Genomic DNA, 14692 nt, shown 5'->3' on the forward strand with positions numbered 1-14692 from the left:
GGGAATCGAATCGTTAAGGTCCTGTAATCCGTACCGCGTCTGCTATACCGTCACACGCGTGCGGTACGGATTACCGAGGACCTGGGTTCGATTTCCAGTGATGGTCTTTTTTTTTGGTTTTTCTGTGCATCTATATTTCAGTTTGTATTTTCAAGTCATGTATGTGTATTCAATAAAATTTGGCTTAGGACTGTTGTTTTTTTGGAATTAAAATGTATTCGAACTAAAATATTTAATCATTTGCCTCAACTTATTAAATCTCAAGAAAGAGTTGGATTTATAACAAAGTTCAAGACATGGCTGTTGATTAAACGTTTCATAGAAGTTTATATACTTAAATAGAAAAATGAAATATTAATAATTTATTTGCAAGAATACGGTTAGTTAAAGGTCTTAAATTATGTAAGGGCATGCGTACTGAACCTGCAAGCAAGTGTATGATAGCAGAAATTCATCCGTTAACTATACATTAACTGAATATTACATTATTTTATTGCCTCAATCAAATACTTAATTAAGATTGTTTAAATATATGACATAGGATGTTTTAATGCACATAATTTCTGGCAATAAATGAATCTCATCTCATCCTCATCCTCAACCTGTCATCTCCATCGTCCATCGTCCATCGTCCATCGTCCATCGTCCATCGTCCATCGTCCATCGTCCATCGTCCATCGTCCATCGTCCATCGTCCATCGTCCATCGTCCATCGTCCATCGTCCATCGTCAATCGTCTATCATCCATCCTCCATCCTCGTCCATCGGCCATCGTCCATCTTCTATCCTCCATCTTAATCCATTGTCCATCGTCCACTGAATATTTATTTCGCAAGAAAGACCTCCAACTCTCTATCTCCGTAGTCAGCTCCAGGATGTTGAGGACGTACAGCCGAGATTTTTAGCCGGCGAGAGTTAAGCAGTTTCTGGACCTTCCCTTTCCAGTCGTCCATAATGGATTTTTCCAGACTGCACGCTCCCACCTCATTAAAAATAATAAAAACAAGTACACAAAAGCAAGGACCAAGTGTATTTGGCCCATAAGGTGACTAAACCGGGCTGGCGTTGGCATGCAGTGGGTTAATTCCAGGGTAGGCAGCTGCTAGTTGGCGCCCACAGCAGCGCACCAGTCCACCGCAGCGCTGCCAACTCTCAATGCACGCTCCACTCAACCCTTAAAAAATATATGTTTCACAGACTCTTGGGGCCTTTCGCAGTGTCAGTATTTTTTATCATCTTTGTGCTAATGGAAGTGGACGACGGGCCTATGTACTTGAAGACAGCTAAGACTGAGCAGGAGGCTTGCGAGAAGACCTGGTGGCTGGCGTTGCTGATGGTCGGGAACTATGTCCACACCGACGCCATGGTACGTACCTTGCTTTTCAACCTAGGAGCGTCTGTTGCGTGTTGCGCGACACATTGCTCTCACGGAGGAGTTTCGCGTTAAGCAATGCTATGCTTTTTGCGAGCCTATATCTAGGAGTTCTAGGAGTTGTAGGTCTGAAAAATCTAAAAGAAGTTTGTTTGGAATCGATTACACTATTATACTTTAACGTCAGACATGCATACAAAATCCGATTCACTACCGCAATGACACATACCTTTGTGTTGTTTTTTTTTCAACTAATAATATTGTTGTCTTGTGTTGTGAATAAATGTATTTTCTTTCTTTTTCTTTCTTTCTTTTCTTTCAAAATATACGTACATAAGCTCCAAAAACATAACCCCCCTTCAGGCAGCCGGTTATAAAGACAGTTGAAGTATCTATCTGAGTTAATCAATTTAGGCTATAACAAGCACTTATGAATGCCCAAAAAGAATCTACCACCGGTATGGAAAAACCTCTGTTGTAAAGAATCAACAGGGATTCTATGCTTCTTTATAAGTTGCTAGTAGATTGACTAGATCATAAAATATAGGTCAAAGTCCACATCTCAAATGACCGTGTCGCAAAATGTCTATCTCATTTAGTCAACATCTCAATATGACCCGTTAAGAAATTATTTCACATTTTCTGATACCATTCTTGTAAGGCTTGCTTCACATGCAAAAGTCGCGGCGACGACTGTGCCGTGACCGTGCCATGTGAAAGATGTCTATATAGCTCATATATTTCTACTTTAACACGGCACAGCGACTGTGCCGTGACTGTGTGCATGAGAAGCGGGCCTTATAGTTGTGGCCGTACTCAGCTTTGAAGGTCCTTTGTTATTATTTTCTTTGCTTCCAGTGTCACCCAGCAACTTGGTACATCCCTTGCGACTTCCACTTGTACGTGATCACATTGATTCTCTTCTACATCTATCGGAAAGTCCCAACGGCTGGCAAGATTGCAGCTGCTGTAGTCGTATTCCTTGGTTTCATAGCCCCTGGCATCAATGGTTACATACACAATTTGCCAGCCGTTTTAGGATTGAACCTTGGGTAAGTTAAAATGAGAACCATTATCACTAGACTTTAATTTACATTATCAAAAGTCAAAGTCAAAGTCAAAATATCTTTATTCAATTTGGGCTATAACAAGCACTTATAAATGTCAAAAAAAATCTACCACCGGTTCGGGAAAACCTCTGCTGAGAAGAATCCGGCAAGAAACTAAAGGAGGTATATATTTTTTTTAAACAGATTTACAATATTATTAAATGATAATTATGTATACATCACAAGTATTTAACACAACTTCATTTTTTTTATCACTAGTACCTACATAGACGTAAAGTGGTGGTGATTTTTTTCCCCTTCAAACCGTATAGTGTGTAGTATCGTTGGATAGGTCTTTTAAACCATTCGGGGGTTATGAAGATAATTTTTCGATTCAGCTATCTTTGCTCATCCGCGACCTTATGATAGCTAAGTTAATGCAAGATATGCGTGTTCATGCAGTTCCTCCACCTCCACAATGTAAGAACACACACAAATCATATAAACCCATCTAACATCACCACCACACTATACTGAAGCGTTTCGAACACAACCAGAGTTCATCTTCAGAGCAACACAACCGTACACCACGTACAAGATGTTATACTAACAAACCACAACAAACGTTTTAATTTGTCACTGTAACTCCCAAGTACTCACCTATATGTTTTCACAAATAAAACAAAACTACCCACAAAATATTAATGAATTTTAATCGTCATATAAAACTACCTTAAATTTTTATTTATTTACTGTTAAGAGCGTTTATACCTGCTGAGCTGGCAACGTTGCATTTTTGTTAGTTTTTCTCGACTATTCCATAAAACTTTAATGAAAATTAAAAATGTGGTCTGATAGAACTCTTCTTAATATATAAGTTAATGTGTCTACTCCAATAATTATTCGTAATAGACTTTTATATTCTTTAAAAACGAACAAATGTTTATTAACGGTTTTTTGGAGCCCAATATAATATTATTTGATGATCAATATTATTTCCGAGTAGTTTTTAAATAATATTTAGGTAACCATTTTAATATTATTTGGTGATTCAATTTAGGTGACAGATCTACTATTATAGGAACAAATATTATTTATTAGGTCGCCGTAAACGGATTTATTAGGTGATCAATAAAATCATAACCGTTTTATATGACGATTAAAATTCATTAATATTTTTATTTTATTTTTATTTTGAGAAAAAATAAAGGGAGTTACAGTGACAAATTAAAAAGTTTGTTGTGGTTTGTTAGTTTAACATTTGGAAGCATGATATACGGTTGTGTTGCTCTGTAGATGAGCTCTGGTTGAGTTCGAAACGCGTCAATGCTGTGTGGTGGTGGTGATAGATGAGTTTGTGTGATTTGTGTGTTCTTACAGCGTGGAGGTGGAGGAACTGCATGAACACGCATAATCTTGCATGAACTTGCGAGTAGCTATCATAAGGTCGCGGGTGAGCAAATAAATTATTTTAATTCATTGATATGGACCTCCGCAAAGTAACGCCTGATTCAAAAAATTACTTAAACAATTGGTTTGAATTTTAAAAAATAAATCATGATGACATAAGTGTATCAAATTTACAAGGAACACTATGACGACTAATTTTGCTCGACAAATATTAATATTTTAAGAGTAAATGGGCATTTCTATAATACATTGTACCCTGAGTTTATCTCTCCGATTTCAAAAAAAATTGAGAAGTAGACTCAGTCCATGGTTCCGAGCTGAAAAAACTGGGTCTCCAGATGTGTCCCCGGAATATTGTATGGATGGATGTGTCTGTTTTGTTATGAATTTTCGTGACGGCCACGAAACCCTATCTTGGGCGTATCCGACATGGTCTTGGCCGGTTTTTTCTTCAATAATATTTTCTGTTAATATGGAAAAGTTGGAATGACATAAAAGTCGTGATGTTAAATTTCCAGGATAGACATCAACATTAGGCGGGCTAAGAGTTTCGTCAACGGATACATAAAGACACACAACAGGATAAGCCCGTATGCACTCGGATTTATTGTCGGCTATATGATGTCTATATACAAGCCTGCTGATTACAAAAAAGTTTGGTCCAGAGTAAGTTTTTTTCTAACTGGTGCCCTATAGCTCGGTAAAGGTTTATTCTTTCTTCGATTATATTTGTCTTTGTAGAAGATGATGGGCGACTTGAAGGCATTTCATTTAGGATTAATTTAAGAAACGCCTCCATGTAACTCGGTTATCTTCTTTAACATAATTATTATGCCTTTGTTCCTAAAGCTATAATATTCCTTACACACTCACTTTGACCTCAGTACAGCAACTCATTGTTGTAAACATGTCATATTTCACTTGATTTTTGAAATTGCATCCTTGGAGAGTAGCATCTAAAGCGTATGAAATAAGTTTTTGTAAAATTTACATTTAATACAAGTTTTTTTTGCTGACTGTACTTTTAGTTGACGGTACCTGCATTGTCGTTCAAACTACATTTCTGTACCAAATTTCAAGTCGATGCCACTAATGGTTGAGGAGTTCCGTCCAGCGGAGACGATCTTAGCCGGAATACCAGGATGTCACTACTAAATTATAATTGTACCGTCGACAGATTTACATAAGTATGCCGAATTTCAAGTCAGCCCTGGAAGAGGGTCAAATTAAGCTTTCAATATTAAACCCATACAAACATACTAGATAACAGGGCAAGTTTAATAAAAGGTTTTAAGAAGAATCAGAGGTACAAACTAAAGCGCAAACCAGAGGTCTACTGTTTGAGAGGCCTTAAGTTAAACTAGTATATAGACACAGCTTAGGTAGGTACTGACATCGCATCTTCTTTATTTCCAGACGACATCTTTTCTTAGCGCTGGAGTCGGTATCACACTGATAGGAGTCGTTCTTAGTACCGGCGTCTTGTGTTTTACCTACCACGTCATGGGCCCCTTGGCCTGGGTCTACTTGACGTTAGACAGGACCATCTTCGCTGTAGCTCTCTTAATCGTCATTGTTTTCTGCACTTATGGAGATGTTCGTAAGTATAAAAACATCTAGGTAACTTCCGAAATTAGATATGTTTTTTTTGTTGTGATCGTAATTACCAGGAGGTTTTTGTGAAAAAAAATGTTGTTAATATTTTGCGCAAGAGTAAACAATCGGATTTAATATCACCATACAAAAACTGTGTGAGCGGTAATGAATGATAATACTTAATTCATAATTTATTTATTGCAGTACGCGTCTTTCAAGATTAAACATACATTAGGCACGGCAACATTAGGTAGACCTTGTCTAGGCTAAGATGACGCGCCCCTCCACCATAGTAGAAGAGAACAAGTAGGCTCACTACGAACAAAATTACATCGCCCGGCTTATAGTCATACTTGTTATGATGTCTAAGGCGTATTATAAAGTTCATGAAGGTAATGGAGGCGTATCATGACAAATATCCCAGAAGCGAAAAATCACACATTCCCAGTACAAATCGTTGATCATTACATCTATTTGGGCCATAAAATCACTCGGAATGGATCAGGTAGCGGATGTCAAACGCAGAATTGGCCAAGCATGGGCAGCTTTTGCAGCTAACAACACCGTCTTTAAATCCAAAATGATCCCGCAATATCTTAAGACCAATCAGTGTGTCTTGCCCGTCTTCACATATGAAATGGAAACCACCACCTTATACAGAAAGGTCTGCTGAGAAACTCCGTGTTGCACAAAGAGTAATGGAGCGAATAATGCTCAGAATACACCTTCTGGACCGAAAGTAAAACGAGTTGATCAGACAGAAGACTAAAGTAAATGACGTAATAACAGAAATACTAGAACGCAGAAAGTAGAGATAGGCAGGACATAATGCTAGAATGGACCACAGTCGTTGGGTGAGAAGTGTCCTGGAGTGGAGACCCCGTGCTAACACCCGCGGTAGAGGACGACCACCTAAAAGATGGACAGATGATATCCGGCAACAAGCTGGCGTAAACTGGATGCCAGTGGCAATGGATAGGCAAGACTGGAAAAGTAGAGAGTCAGCCTATGTCCGAAGACGGGCGCTATAAGAACTGTTATAGATAGATAGATTATTAAGTTAATGATTATATCATAGACAGGGATATTTGGAAATAATTCCGATCCGCATTGGCGTTCCCTTACTTCAAATAGCGGACCTACTGTGTTAAAAATAAAGATCTGTTAAATACTTGTGATGTATAGATACCATTTAATATTATTGTAAATCTGTTTAAAAAAATACTTCGTTCCGTTTCTTGCCGGATTCTTCTTAACAGAGGTTTTTCCGAACCAGTGGTAGATTTTTTTTGACATTCATAAGTGCTTGTACGAAAGTTAACTTAAAGTTGTATAATGTCTGTGTCTAGAGAAACCAGACAGATTATATGCTGTTATATTATTATTATTATTATACTAAATTTTAAAATATAACGTTTTAAACTTTCGTGATTTTCACTCATAGTCAAAATACCACCAACTGGATTTATCACGCTAACACACACGAGTAATATTTACCTTGACGTTTCGGCAACATTGCAGTGGCCGTGGTCACGAGCCTTCTTTGCTACGTTAAGGGTCGGGAGTAAATAAATTAAGTCATTAAATATGTTAATGATCATTTATTAAAATACTACACCGAACGCCGCAAGCACACGAAGGAAGTGTCGTAGGGGGTAGGTTCGTGAATGCCGGTCTAGTTTTACTTCTTGGTTAAAAGGAAGAGGAAGTGTATTGCTGCCACCACGCTATTACCCCCCCTAGAACTCGGAAAAGCAGTGGAGATGGTAAGCCGAAGGACGTCAGCTGGCAGGTTGCGAGGTACGCGCGCAAGACGTAAGGTGGCCGTAGCACCCTGGAATTTACGTCCGCCGTGTAAATAAAATTATATTTTTCCGTGACCGGCTCCGTCGAAAGTACTGCGTGATGGTGAATGGCCTAGGTGGTGCCGATGTCACAGTCAGACAGAGTTTACAAAATGAGATGAAAAATGACGCAAAGCGATAAAAATAAATTATTATTTACTTAATAAAACTTGAATAGTGCATGATAAAAGTTGTCGAAGAAAATTATATGCGTGATTAAGCACTTTAGTTTGATCGCAAGCGAAAGAGCAACGACAAAATATTATAACGGAATAACCGTTAGCAACTCCTTATAATCTACCTACTTACAGTTAACTAAAGTATAAAAAATGTTCAACACTTCAACTAAACACTGATTTTTGATTAACTTTTAAGGCGCGAGATATAATTAAAAGATATTTCGTGCACAAACGAAATTTTCATAATTGTATTCGCGCTGGCGCGTCGTATGAAGTCGCTTATGAGAGGAACGAACGTGCGCCTGCGTCGGTAGCAAAATCAGTCTGCCGGGGCGGCGGGCGCGCGAGCGGGATCGAGGCGTTCGCGCGGCCAACCGGTTTTATCAACAAAGGGGACCGATGAAAGTTCAGTTGGAAAGTAAATATGGGCGGATACGTTTGTTTATTTACTTATTTTTAATTGTTAATAGTTTAATTTTAGGTAAGTGTTTTAATAAGGTTTTTTTATTAAGTGTGTTTTTATTATTATTTTATTATTTCTAAATATTATTTTAATAGTATAGTTTCCTATAATTAAGGTTACGTAACGCTTTTACGTTACAACTTGTAAATTTAAAAATATTATTTTATTAATTCGCCGGAACGGTGATGGCAACTGTATACATACTACTCATGTTTACCTACACATAATACTATAACTATTTATTGTATATAGGTAGGTATGTATCTATTATTTTTTATGCGTCCTTGTACGAAACTATTACACTACACTTATATACCACTAATTTACAATATACCTAATACAAAAAATACGTAAGTACGAGTACGAGAACGTAAAAGTGCGAAGCGAGCGCAAGACGAGCGAGCTAAAATCGAAACGTACGGCGCCGACGGCAGCGCAGCCTTGACTTGACTAAAGAAAACTTAATCCTCCTTAAATTATCAGTGTGTGCGTGCGGCGGGTGCGTGCGTACCGGCGCCAACATTTAAGCTGCGCGATGTAATTTTGTTCGTAGTGAGCCTTTTTGTCCTCTTTTACTATGGCGCAACCGTTTGTGCAAAAATTGGCGTAAAAACTGTGCGGCGTCCACAAGCCTTTTGTGCGGTATACCGTTTTGCCGTATAACGAGTAACGCACATGCTTGCTTGTGCACATTGGAATTGGTGCAAGTGTGATTGAGCGTGTCGTCGAACCTTATGAAAGTAGTAGTCGCACTGTCAGCGTGGTACAGTACAATAGGGTTCAGCTCTATATGAAAAACGTTTTTTTTTTCAGCTTTGATCAATTCGTTCCTAAGTTGGGCGCCATTCCGACCCCTCAGCCGTCTGTCGTATGGATTATATGTCTTCCACATTGTCCTGCTGTACAGGTCTAAGACGAGTCTTCGAGATCCCGTGCGAGGCCATTACATTGATGCTGTAAGTATCGTGCGAAACTTCAATAGATTGATTAATAGGCCTATCATTAGATGGCTGATTTATAAATAGCTTACTTACGGAGTGATCCAGTCCTATCCTATAATAGCTAGCGCGCGTCATCCATATCCCCCCCCCCTCCTATCAAACACCGTCACGTCGCGTCAATATCAAATTATAATATTAATATTTCTGTGCAGGTGGTGGAAACAACTGGGCTGACGGCGATCTCACTGGTGCTGAGTCTGGTGGTGTGGCTGCTGGTGGATGCTCCTCTCATGAACTTCACGAACAAGTATCTTAGCACCAGGTGCGTCATCACGTCACAGATCACATAATCATCTTAGCCGTAGGACGTCCACTGTTGGACATATATCTCCCTCATAGACCTCCAGTTGCTTTGGTTGGAAGAGGCCTGCATTTACAGTGAACCCGGCTCAACCCAGGTCATCCGTCCATCTCATTGATGGACGCATATCGTATCTTATAACAGTTATAACTTCGTTTCTATCAAATTCAAATTAATTTATTTATAAAATTCCTATAAGAAAGGAATATGAATTAATCTTAGGTCTAGTATTTAAGCAAAATTTAATTATGTCCAAGCCAGGTTACAAGTGTAACCTGTGTTTTAAACAAAAGTGTCATATCGCATAATCTTGTTTGGCCTTGTGTTGGCACCTTGTGTCTCAGTCAGTCAGTAGGGTGTAGGGTGTGAGGTCTCCGAAATATACTACCCATAACAGGTATCTCATATTTTTTTTAGCCTAATGATACTTTGGCATAATCATAACTTTGCATCAAGATGAGTTCAAATAATAGTCATTTCTCAGAATATTAAATAACAGAACACTTATCGCCGAATATATGTACTTCTGCAGAACATTAGTATGGCCGATTTTTATGTGGCATAATGGCATAGCATAATACTAGTTTGGGCTATTGTATTTTCACGGAATTTTAAATAGCGCTGACTTAAACATGGCGTAATGATATAGTTAAAGGACCCATAAGAATGGGGTCCATATTGGCTCATATAAATTTTTTTATTCGATTATTTATAATAATACCGCTTTGTAATCATAATCATTATTTCTCTGAAAATTGTTTCTTATATATTTTAAAGATAATTATTTTTACTACTACCTACATTGTTCATAAAGATACATATTTCAATTTTTATTACTCATAATTTCATGAACGAGATTTAATCTATACCTATAAAATTATTTGGGAGAATTTGTTTATTTATAAATTTATTTTATAAAATCATTTGTACTCATGTGATTTAAAGCTATATTATCTAAACTGAACGTACATCGGAACGTACACAGAGATTATGATTTACATTGGACGGTATGCCTACTTTAGTCCGACCGCGTACTAAAGCGGTAGGCTGCTAAACATCACAATTCGCATTCTTTGTTGTTCCTATACACGTGAATGTGTGAAATATGGAGGTGAATGACGATACATTTTGCCAATATGGACCCTAAATATTATTAAAAAATTACTCGGAAATAATATTGATCATCAAATAATTATATTGGGTTCATATTCATCATACAAGTATTAGCAAAAAATGTTTGGTTCAGGCATTTCGCCGGCCGCTGCCGCGGCACGCTCGCTTCGCTCGCTCGGCTCATGCACTGAGGGTCGCAGTTTTACCTAACACTCCTCCTCGTTTCGCTCGTCGTCGTACCTAACCAGACCTGCCTTATAAGAATAGGTAGAAGCATCGAATTAAGGAACCAATATATTTCTTATTGATAAATATAATAATTAGGTTATCGCAGTTTCGTGACAAATCTTAATTTAAGTGACAGAAAATATAGTTCGCATATTTTTTACCCAGAAAATTGCATTTAAAAAGTCATCAACTTGTATATATGTATGAATAGATTAGGAATAAACAAAGGTATACTTTAAAACGTATATAATACCAAATTTTATTACCTAAAATCGATATGTTGAATAATGATATATACATAAACTGTAGTAAGAGAGGTATTTATATTAAATGTCATTATGAATACAATAAATTCGGAGTTCCAATGATTATTGTTTGAAATAAAAATATATATAATTAGGATGTAAAATTGTATAAGATACATTTTCGAAGTTTCAATAATCGAATTTGCAATTTTATATGAGCTTTGGCGCACCCCAGAACAGCAGCTACATAGTAGGTTGGGTTAGGTTAGAACCTGCAATTACAACAACGCGCGAGCCGAGCGAGCGAAGCGAACGTGCCGCGGCAGGCGGCCGGCGAAGCACCAGAATCTTAAGGTGATTTTCCACCGGCGAGGCGAGACGAGACGAGGCGAGACGAGACGAGGTGAGACGAGAATTGCAATTTGTATGGCGGCGCCCGCGGCGGCTCGCGGCGGGCGCGCGAGAATGCATACACATTTCAATTCTCGTCCCGCCTCGTCTCGTCTCGCCTCGCCGGTGGAAAATCACCATTACTGCTGCCAATAAAGGTTAGGTTGATATAGAACTAAAATTAAAACAACGCTGGGGTGTTTTTATCGCTTCAGCATTATACTGAGCCAGTGTCAGATTCACAGCCGTAATGACACATAATAATATTGTTGTGTCTTGTGTTGTGAATAAATGTATTTTGTTTCTTTATTTAGTTCTTTCCAACTAATTATAATCGAATTGCTAATGATATAGCAAGTTTAATTAGATTAGGAAATTAAATACAGAACACATACAGTAGTATTGTTTTATTTATTAGTTACATGAAAAATTTACAATGTAAGGAAGGATTATTCTTTGATATAATTACACTAATCTCAAATTAGCACATATTGCCTTCAAAAATGCAGTACAAGTATGTAACAAAGTATAATCAGCTTGATTATTTAGAACCAAATTAATGCTTAAAAATTCTTTTTTTATGAGAATTTATGAGATTAGATTTTATGCAACATATTATTGAACCGTGTTATGCTAAGTAAGTTTCGGGCATACAAGATTATGCGAGTTGAGGGGTACCCCAGTATGTACCTACTCTATTCTATTAATGATGTGAGAGAATACAACTACCTACCAACAACGCCACTTAATTAAAACTTTAACTTCCTGTGCTTATCATTCATTATTTTTTTCAGACCAAAAAAGGAAGTCTCTGGAACCATGGATAGAGTTTCAAACAAACAGTTGAACTTACAGTTAAATATCACTGATAAACAATAACAACCAAAATTATTTTTTTTGGAAAAACATTAAGTCAATTTAGTTAAATTTGTCAATTGTGTTTTGTTTCTTTTCTTATGTACAATAAAGAGTTTACATACATACATAACTTTTTTTTCTGTATACTGCTGGCAGGTGGTTGCTGAACTTGTTTTATTAGGTTTAATTTTACATAAACATTTATAAATAGTACTAACGTACAGAATGGCCACGCTCCCATCCGCACCGGTTCGAATTACCCCACCCCTCAAGCGCAAATTGCAGGAAAACCGCAGGAAAGCAGTCGGGTGCGCAACGCGATGTATGTCGGCCGCACGGCACTAAGTTCGGGAGCAATAATTTTGCGAAATGGTAACGGTACCCTACCTACTTCCTTTTTCTAAATAAATAATGATTTATGAAATTATCGCGATTAATACATGAAATAACTACCTACCGAATAATTCGTTTAAGTTTGTAGTCGTATGTATTGTAAGTAATTGAAAATAATAATGCTTAAATACAAAGACAAATTTTAATTAGGTTTAAATATAAGATTAGATTAGATAAAGGTAAGATTAACGATTACATTGATTTGCACTATCTAAGCCATACCTACATATAAGTACCTTTAAATGTCATTGGTAGCACTTATTAGGGTTTTGCGTTAGTCAGCCCTGTGCATCTTACGCACACATTGACGCGTGTACAGACGTCGTCGTGCCTATGTAGATTCGAGAAAATACGCATTTTGTACGGCGTGGCCTCCGTGTGGCCGCGAGTAAAAGCTAGTTAATAAATAATATTCCTTTAGTGTTGGTTATATTTTAATTGGTAATTAGGTAGTTAGGTATCTAAATTCCGCTTCACGGTTAACCTGTTCGATTTAAACAATAGGCAAGTTTACGTAAAAAAAAACACGTCCCTCTTTTTGTGTGTAAGTTTTATTTGGAAATGCTTACGTAGGTAGACCAAATGTATTTTTTTTTGTTAGCTTACTTATGTACGTGTATTTGCGTATTCAAAGGAAAATGAAACGGCGAAGGCCAGTAAGGTAAAGTTTAAAATTGAATGACATTGTTTTGAACTTTCAAACGCTATGAGGAAATAAAGTCTTTCTTAGCAGTTGAAATTTTTATTCCATAAAAATATCGGGATAAAAAGTAGCTTACTTGTTCCAGACATCCAAACCTATAAGATTGACCAAGTTTGTGAGTATGTGTGTGTGTGTGTGTGTGTGTGTGTGTGTGTGTGTGTGTGTGTGTGTGTGTGTGTGTGTGTGTGTGTGTGTGTGTGTGTGTGTGTGTGTGTGTGTACGTTTGTTACTCCTTCAGGCTAAAACGGCTTAACGAATTTAGCTGAAATTTGGTACATCTGGAATAAAACACAAGCTTCTTTTTATCCCGATATTCCAACGGGATAGGGATAAAGTCTCGAATTAACAACCGCTGGGCAACGTGACTGTTTTCAATGTAACGTCAATGAAAACCACAATGTAATTTTAGGGAATTCCCACGGGAATTTCGTGAAATCCCGGTATTACAATTCAGTTGAAATGTATCTCATGTTTTATGCGTGCGAAGCCGCGGGTAAGCACTCGTATACATGTTTATAAGTAGAGTTGGACTAAGTGCTAATACATAGGATAGTTTTATCTCGGGAAATTGCATAGTTTCTGCGGGGTAGCTGTTTAGGTTAGCTTGAAAAGATCCCTTTTAGGGATAAGTTCGCCTTTGTAATCTTTTGTTTTTTTGTTTTTTATTTTTGTGTTTTATGTACAATAAAGTATTTACATACATACATACATACATATAGCGATAACCGAATTCTACGCGGACAGAGTCGCGGGTAACGGATAGTAATAAACAATTTTTAAAAACATCAGGTCATATGTCACAAATTCACCATTGTTCAAGTAGGGAAAACCGGTAGCTGTCAATAACCGTGTTTGTCTGATGTGCCATGGCCTAATACTCCATTATGATTGTGACCTTGTTGATACGCTACTAGGCATAAAAAGTGTTAGAATTGGTTAACAGCGAGTCGAAATTGCACATGAGTTTCACCAAACATCTTTCGGGTGCACCAAAGCTCGCATAATTTTCGCAAGTCTATGTAACGCTTGTCCGAATGATTGTTTGTCATAATTTTTTTCCCACTGACAACGTAAATATTTCTGAATTTTTAAATTGAGGTTAGGTTTGTTTTATTTACATTACAATTATTCCTGAACAATTATTGGATTCAGAGAAAAAAGAGTTATGACAAACGATCATTCTGACAAACATTACATTCGGACTTTCAACAATAATTATGCGAGGAGATATGGATCCAAATTTTTCATAACCATCACATAATATACCATCTTCGGCCTAAATACATCCCTTTCGTATCGTACCGTCTCTCTCACTCTCGTATTAAATAATATTAGCATCATCGGGACGGCAAGATACGAAGTTTGAATTTTGCACATCGTAGTGTAGGGCCATTCATAGGCATTCTGAATGGGCTCAGGCCGTAGTTTCGAGTGACACTATTTACCGGCACGGATAATACCGACCTTTCGTGTACTGGTGTCAAACTGATATGAGTTTCTACGAGTGAACACGAAATATCAGGTCAGTATTTCCATGTCGGTATCGT

General features: G+C 37.5%; 1 protein-coding gene across 1 annotated transcript; it reads left to right on the plus strand.

Moving 5' to 3' along the window:
• Positions 1–742: 742 nt before the first annotated feature.
• On the plus strand, positions 743–12156 carry LOC141440201 (nose resistant to fluoxetine protein 6-like). The gene is made up of 7 exons (XM_074104666.1): positions 743–1366; positions 2231–2424; positions 4350–4497; positions 5248–5431; positions 8727–8869; positions 9067–9176; positions 11986–12156. Exons 1-7 carry the CDS (start codon positions 1187–1189, stop codon positions 12068–12070), a joined length of 1044 nt encoding a protein of 347 aa, XP_073960767.1. The 5' UTR covers positions 743–1186; the 3' UTR covers positions 12071–12156.
• Positions 12157–14692: the final 2536 nt, after the last annotated feature.

This window comes from Choristoneura fumiferana, chromosome 22, assembly GCF_025370935.1.
Source record: "Choristoneura fumiferana chromosome 22, NRCan_CFum_1, whole genome shotgun sequence".
Taxonomy (NCBI): domain Eukaryota; kingdom Metazoa; phylum Arthropoda; class Insecta; order Lepidoptera; family Tortricidae; genus Choristoneura; species Choristoneura fumiferana.

Excerpts from the sequence above, each read along its gene's own strand:
- LOC141440201 (XM_074104666.1), top strand. The coding sequence starts at position 1,187 with ATGTTTCACAGACTCTTGGGGCCTTTCGCAGTGTCAGTATTTTTTATC. Across the intron at positions 5,432-8,726 it reads CTGCACTTATGGAGATGTTC|CTTTGATCAATTCGTTCCTA; the intron begins GTAAGTATAAAA and ends TTTTTTTTTCAG. Across the intron at positions 8,870-9,066 it reads GAGGCCATTACATTGATGCT|GTGGTGGAAACAACTGGGCT; the intron begins GTAAGTATCGTG and ends ATTTCTGTGCAG.